General features: G+C 50.2%; 1 protein-coding gene across 1 annotated transcript; it reads left to right on the top strand.

The window, feature by feature from the left end:
• The first annotated feature begins 350 nt into the window (after positions 1 to 350).
• GPR61 (G protein-coupled receptor 61) lies at positions 351 to 5927 on the top strand. Its single transcript, XM_011968698.1, has 3 exons — positions 351 to 432; positions 2900 to 5122; positions 5794 to 5927. The coding sequence occupies exon 2, from the start codon at positions 3505 to 3507 to the stop codon at positions 4858 to 4860; it is 1356 nt and encodes a 451-aa protein (XP_011824088.1). The 5' UTR covers positions 351 to 432; positions 2900 to 3504; the 3' UTR covers positions 4861 to 5122; positions 5794 to 5927.
• Positions 5928 to 7732: the final 1805 nt, after the last annotated feature.

Genomic DNA, 7732 nt, shown 5'->3' with positions numbered 1-7732 from the left:
TCAAGGCCAAAATGTAACTTGCCCAAGGTCACACAGCTAGTAAGTGCCATAGCCAGGCCTTAAACCTGGATTTTTTGACTCCGTGTACTTTTTTTTTTACTTCATCAGGCTGGTCAGGAGGGTCTCCTCTACCTATCATTACCTGGTCCCACGAAACTTTTGAGATGCAATCCAGCAGCCTGGAGAAGTGAGAGGAGTTGAGCTCACTGCCCGGCACCTTGCCTGGGACATTGGTGCCCATCTTTTTGCTCCAGAAGTGACTCTGAGGGGCTGGGTGAGAAGCAGGAGGCCATTAGGACCCAGAGGCTCTCGGAACACTCTGCTTTGCCGGCTGCCTCTCACCGCTCACTGCAGTGCTTCAGGCTTCAGCAGCTTTGGAGAAGCATCAGCTGAGAGGAGCTATCACATGGGAGCCGGGACTGCTCAGCAAAGGTAGGAGTTGCCGACTAGGCCAGGAATGGGGGCCAGACCCAGGGCCTGGTGGTGAGTGCCAAGGTATCCCCATAGAAGGGTGGCTTTCCAAGGACCAGCCCTGCCTACCTTCTGGTGAGCAGTTTGATCAGGAGATGGGCTCTCAGGTATCCCAAAGGCGGTATTGGGGTGTGGGCATCTCTGAAGCCCAGAGCTGGGGGGTTGATCATCTCCTGCCGGCAGGAGTACCCACATCCTGCAGACAAACAGCATTCCCGGTCTGTCTTGCTCCATGTCATGGAGATGGGTCTCCCACATTCTAGGAATGGGCCCTTCAGCATCCAGGCTGATGGGCAACTGTGTCCTGGGCGTGGGCAACTCTGCTGAGGAGAGGTTTTGTAGCTCCCCGGAAATCTTCCCTAGCTTAGGAGGGGCATGCTCTTGTCGGAAGGAAGGCTAGGCTCAGGTCTTTGGGATGGAAGCTCTGGATCTGGAAAACAGGTGCATGTGAATCCCAATACCTCTGTGGCCTTGGGCTGGGCACTTATGCACATCTTGCATCCTGTAACTTGACCATGCCCCTGTTAGAGGCCCAGATCTCAGGCCCTAGTGGCACAGCCTTCTAGGTACTGAAGGTCCTGGAGGTAAGAGGGGTGTTGTTGGAAGGAAGTAGTGGGGGAAGGAAAGCATCTGTTGGGGGAGTAGGCATAATGATATGACCTGGGAGAAGAGTAAGGAACCCTGGTTTCACCTATGAAACTGCTACACCACAGCCCTCCCCTCCATAGCCCCCGTCCGTTAGTGAGGGAGTGCCAAGTAGCCAGATACACTGATCTGTCTGTTAAGAGAAAAACTGGAGTCCTGGCATTTAGGAGTCATTGTGGAGACACTGGCAAGCTTGAGGGGGCTATGAAAAAGAGCAATGTCCAATGCCTTCGTGCTCAGGGCTCCATCATGGCTGCATGGCATCCCTCCAGCTCCACGTGGAAACCACATCTGCTTCCCTCCGTCTCGGACTCTTGATGTCCATCCAGACATGGTGGGTCTCTCCTCCTTCAGCCACCAGGGAGGGACTCTGAACCACGTCGTCTGGGCTTCACTTATAGGCAGAAGGGATAGGTAAATTGCAGCATGGAGAGTAAGGAGGAAGGATGCTTCTCCTAGCATTTCTTTCAGGCATTTTTCCTGGTAGACTCTTATGAGAAGCTGATATCTCACTTTTTGCCCACTCTTCATCTTCTCTGCAGACCCTAAATCTCTGTGGGCATGTTAACTGTGAAATGAGCTTTCTGTATCCCTAGAGAGAGGCACGTCTCTAGGCAGTTGCCCAAAGTTAGGGCTTCCTCAAGTCCAGGAACCCCGGCTACCCTTTCCACAAGAGTCCCTTGGCTGGCACACAGCTGGCTGACTGAGTGTTCTTGGAGTTTGTCCTAGGGGGCAGGGATTCAACTATCAATTTGAGTTTGATTCAATTCACAAAATTGTATCCAGCACCTATTGCAGGCATAGCATGTTAGAAGTTGGATTGGTGTAAGGTTTGTGGAAACACCAAAAACCAAAGGTGACTGTAAAGCTGTAACTGTGGAGGAGGGTGAGGCCCATCTTGCCATGTGGTCCTCTTTATTGCAGCCATAGAAATGATGGGTTTTTAAACTGAGCAACCTCAGTGCCTCCTCCCTACTTCTTGTTCCGTGACTGCAGTAATAGTCTAGAACTAAGGGGGTTCTTGGTTAGGGATCCTCCAAGGGTCAGCTCTAGAGACTAGAGATTTGGGAATCTGGGGAGCCGGAAGTTGGCAGCAGCTCCTTTCCCACAAGAGGGACACAGTGGCCTTGAAGAGTTCATGAGTGGGTGGAGGAGGGCAGCTTGAAAGCGACTTCTGGCTTTGAGAGCAGTGGAGGCTGGATGAGCTGGCTTCCCAGTTTCCTTCCAGCCGGGACATTTTATTTTCACTGCTCCTTCTCAACATTCCCAAAGTGGCAGCTCTTTGTGCTGGGAGTAGTGATGTCAAAAGAGCCTAAAGCACAGCTCTGCTTCTCAGGTGATAGCCCCAGAGCAGCAAGAGACATTTTTAGAGACAGCTGAAATTCAACAACTATTTACTGGATGCCTATTATAGTCCAGCCGGCATGGAGGGCACCTTCACATATGGCATGGCACAGTGAGCAAGAGTACTGGCCCTGGGGCCAGATTGCCCAGGTATGTGCCCAGCCCTTGCTGCTTACTAGCTGTGTGACCTTGGGTAAGTTACTTAACCTCTCTAGACCTCAGTTTCACCCCTTGCAAAATGGAGATAAAAATAATATCTACCTCATAGGGTTGTGTGAGGAATAAAATGAGTTAATATAGGTAGAGTGCTGAGAACAGGGCCTGGCATGTGGAAAACGCCGTATTAATGCTACTGCTTGTCATTAATATTATTATTAACAAATCACGCAGGATCCAGAAACACAGTTGTGAAGCAAGTCTTCTTCCTTTCATTTTACAGATGGATTTATGAGGAAACTGAACTTCAGAAGATTCACAGAGTTAGTAATGCCCAGAACTGGGACTAGAAACTAAATTTTGCGCTCCTTCTACTCCCCAGCAGCTCCTGCCATTCTGAGGAGACAAGAAATCAGGAAATTTACATAAGGAACCCTAAAACTGAGGCACCATCCCAGAGATCAGCAGGACCCTGGGAAGGAGAGACAGAGGATTTAGAATCCCCGGCTAACAGTTCTGGAAAGGGTAGAAGGGTATGGAGAATGAGAATGGCAGAAAGGAAATGGAAAAGGAAGAGGTGAAGGCCACTCTGAAGGCGAAGTGTTGAGTGGGTCAGGCTCCTGTACCTCTCACGTCTCCTGCTTCTTAGCAGTCACCAAGGCAGATCCTGGAGCTACCTCTGGCCAGAAAGTGGATATGAGCTTCTAATCCTTCAGCTGCCTGGCCTGGCGCTCTGTACGCAGACAAACCTGCCCAAGAGGCTCCAGTGGGAGGCGCCCCCTACAAAACCGGGAAGCCTGGGCCTGGGCTCGCCATCCCAGGGTCACTGGACTAGGATGGGGGATGGGCCTGTGACAGGAGGTACCCTGGGTGTCCTCTTTCGGCCCCATGGAGTCCTCACCCATCCCCCAGTCATCAGGGAACTCTTCGACTTTGGGGAGGGTCCCTCAAACCCCAGGTCCCTCTACTGCCAGTGGGGTCCCGGAGGTGGGGCTGCGGGATGTCGCTTCGGAATCTGTGGCCCTCTTCTTCATGCTCCTGCTGGACTTGACTGCTGTGGCTGGCAATGCCGCTGTGATGGCCGTGATTGCCAAGACGCCCGCCCTCCGAAAATTTGTCTTTGTCTTCCACCTCTGCCTGGTGGACCTGCTGGCTGCCCTGACCCTCATGCCCCTGGCCATGCTCTCCAGCTCCGCCCTCTTTGACCACGCCCTCTTTGGGGAGGTGGCCTGCCGCCTCTACTTGTTCCTGAGCGTGTGCTTTGTCAGCCTGGCCATCCTCTCAGTGTCGGCCATCAATGTGGAGCGCTACTATTACGTGGTCCACCCCATGCGCTACGAGGTGCGCATGACGCTGGGGCTGGTAGCCTCTGTGCTGGTGGGTGTGTGGGTGAAGGCCTTGGCTATGGCTTCTGTGCCAGTGTTGGGAAGGGTCACCTGGGAGGAAGGAGCTCCCAGTGTCCCCCCAGGCTGTTCACTCCAATGGAGCCACAGTGCCTACTGCCAGCTTTTTGTGGTGGTCTTTGCTGTCCTTTACTTCCTGCTGCCCCTGCTCCTTATCCTTGTGGTCTACTGCAGCATGTTCCGAGTGGCCCGCGTGGCTGCCATGCAGCACGGGCCGCTGCCCACGTGGATGGAGACACCCCGGCAACGCTCTGAATCTCTCAGCAGCCGCTCCACGATGGTCACCAGCTCGGGGGCCCCCCAGACCACCCCACACCGGACGTTTGGGGGAGGGAAAGCAGCGGTGGTTCTCCTGGCTGTGGGGGGACAGTTCCTGCTCTGTTGGTTGCCCTACTTCTCTTTCCACCTCTACGTTGCCCTGAGTGCTCAGCCCATTTCAACTGGGCAGGTGGAGAGTGTGGTGACCTGGATCGGCTACTTTTGCTTCACTTCCAACCCTTTCTTCTATGGATGTCTCAACCGGCAGATCCGGGGGGAGCTCAGCAAGCAGTTTGTCTGCTTCTTCAAGCCAGCTCCAGAGGAGGAGCTGAGGCTACCTAGCCGGGAGGGCTCCATTGAGGAGAATTTCCTGCAGTTCCTTCAGGGGACTGGCTGTGCCTCTGAGTCCTGGGTTTCCCGACCCTTACCCAGCCCCAAGCAGGAGCCTCCTGCTGTTGACTTTCGAATCCCAGGCCAGATAGCTGAGGAGACCTCTGAGTTCCTGGAGCAGCAACTCACCAGCGACATCATCATGTCAGACAGCTACCTCCGTCCTGCCCCCTCACCCCGGCTGGAGTCATGATGGGCCGCTGGACACTCGGAGGGATATGGGGCTGGGGGCCAGTTATGATCGCAAGGACCACCTTGTGGGATCACCTTTTCCCAGCTGGCTAGGGCTGAGGCTGGGGTCTCTGCACACAGCTTTTGCTTAGTGTTTCCTGGGTCAGGAACAGAGTCAACAGGACGAACGTGTGCAAAAGCCTTGGACTTGGCTGTGATCTTTGACTGCTGGGGGAGGGAACCTGGGTATGGTGAGACGGTGACGAGAGAAAAGGGTCACAAAGGTGAGGTGAAGCCTCTCAACCAGTGAAATTTCCATGCTTCCAGAAGCAGGGAATTCTCTAAGGGTAGGAGTTGGAGGATACAGGGCAGCAGGCCAGGTTTGGAGTTATTCTAGGGGCCATTTAGGATATTTTATTTTTCTGTGTAATTGTCCAGGGCAGTAATTGCACCCAAGCAAGGTAAGAAAATGACCCATGTTTTCTCATTTCCTTGCTAGGTTTAAAAAGAACTAAATTATAGCCAAGCGTTTCCACTTGAGTTAATAGATCGTTTTTCTGGTTTTATACCTGAGATTTCTTTAAAATGAGAGGACCAGTAGGGTGTATTCCTTTACTGAGTTTGGCCAGAAACAAGGCAAAATAGAAATTAGGGTACATGGAGTAGAAGATAGGAAAGCTGACTGCAGCTCTCTTTCTCCCATTCTTCAGGATAAGCCCTTCTGTTCTATTTTTCTGTCTCTCTCTCGCACACAGGAGATCAAGGGTAGAGCCTGATCTCAGCAGAGACAAAAAGAAGGCAGGATGGCTTTCCTCTCTTTTAGGAGGAAGAACTAGAATGCCTGGGGGTCAGATGGGCGAGGGTGGAGGTTAGCATTTGAATTGGTAAAGTAGCTGGATACAGAGAGGCCAAGTAATCAGCCTGACCAATAATACTGCGAATCTTTTCTTTCCAGGACTGGCTTCCCTGATCTCTCTCCTCATGGCAGCGACCCACCTCCAGTCCCGTGGACAATCGGGTACAAGAGACTTAAGGTTGGGCATGGGAAGGGTGGGGTTTCCATGATCCATTAAATGCTTTCCTACTCCCATTCATCGCTCTCAAAATTAGCTTCAGTGACAAAGACTTAAATCTCTCTCCTATCTGCAGCACTGGGTTGGAGAGAGGGCACAGGAGTTGGTCTTGGCTGTTCATTGATTGAGACTGTAGGAACTGTGTTGGTTGGTATTGGTGGTGGTATTTTCAGCAAAGAGGGAATAATTGCAAACTGGACAGGACACCCATCTGGGACCACCTGTCCATCCTACTTCCCTCAATTGAAGCAGGTAACACTAAAGGGTCAAGGCAGGGCCAGAGGGTGGTGTGGTCTGCATTTGAACAAATTCCTGGCTCACTGAGCATCAAAGGGGGAAATGGGCTGGTGGGAGTGGGATAGTCTCCCCTTTAAACAGTTAATAAATAATTTTTATAAAAGGTTATACTGATATCAACATTGACTCCTTTAGTTCAATTCAGTGCATAATAGTTGAACACCCACTAGTCCCTGGGACCCACACAGGGTGTGTGGTCACTGCTTTTAAGGAGTTCATAGTCTAATTTGATGAGATACCTTGTATTTTCACAAAGCACTTTGATCTGATAAAGCACTACAGAATGTGCTTGAGAAATATACTGGAGAATATGTCCATGGTTCTAACTTCTGAGAGTTCAGCCCATGGCAGCAAGATGCATACCTGGAAGCTTCCTGCAGATTGTAGAAAGCATAGGGGTTGTAAATGAAACTCTCTAATAAAGAAAAAAAAATTAAATGAAACTGGGCAAACAGCTTTCCCCCTTTGTTGTAGGAAAATTTCTAGGTTTGTCTTCCTACCACTAGATTATTATACCAGTCTAGTGCCTATTACATTGAGGAAGTCACCTAAAAACATAGTATATATGGGGAGGAGAGTCGTTTGTGATTGCAAAACATGTTCACCTCTCCTCCCTATTAAAATAAATGCATACTGAGGAATCAATCATTCCTAGACAGGGAAAAAAACTTCTTTCCAACACCACTAATCAGCTATTAGATACAAAGCATTGCCAGCAGGTGGCAGTGTGAGTCCAATGGAAGGAGGAAACGCGAGTGTATGTGGTGGGAGGGGGAAGGGGAGGGCATTAAACATTGCCTGGCAGCCATTTTGTTAATTTATTTTGCCTTTTCCTTTGACTTTGCCCTCCAACCCTTCCTTCACATACATCAAAGAAGAAACTTTTAAGAGTAAGGGTATCTTTAATTCAGGCTGAAATTTCCTGACACTGTGATCTCACTGGTGTTTATTACAGAGTTTGACATACATGGGTTCATTTGCCATTTATTTTTCCCTGTAGGAGTGGATCATGAAGGAAATAAAAATTTCTCTTTTATTATGCTGAGAACTTTCCCAACAATTTCTGCTATGACCACCTTCCAGGAGTTTTCTAGTCACCAGGATGCCTTGGTAAAGTTCAATACGTAATCTTTGGCTCTGAAAGCTGTTCCTGGACAAAATCTGAGCTAACTCACTGAAGAATCAACAGATTGAGGCAACCATCCGGTCAGTTACTTTTTCCTGCATCCTGCTGGTGTTGGGGTAACTCCCAATCCTAGATGAAAACCTTAGACTTTCTGTTGTCAGGTGTCCCCAGGCAATATCGTAGAGGGGCATGATAGAAAAAGGTAACTCTGGGGTCAGAGAGATCTACTTACTCACTGTGTGAAGTTGGGAAAGCTGCTTAATTTCTCTGAGCCTACTTCCTCACCTGTAAAAATGGGGATCTTTATTACCTACCTCACAGGGTTGTTGTGAGGATTAAGAGATGGGATGTGGAAGCACCTAGCCATATCTGGCAAATAGGTACTCAATAAATATTGG

The sequence above is a fragment of the Mandrillus leucophaeus genome, unplaced genomic scaffold (genome assembly GCF_000951045.1).
Source record: "Mandrillus leucophaeus isolate KB7577 unplaced genomic scaffold, Mleu.le_1.0 Scaffold857, whole genome shotgun sequence".
Lineage (NCBI taxonomy): Eukaryota > Metazoa > Chordata > Mammalia > Primates > Cercopithecidae > Mandrillus > Mandrillus leucophaeus.
Note: the sequence above shows the minus strand (reverse complement) of the source record. Positions and strands in the feature narration are given on the sequence as shown.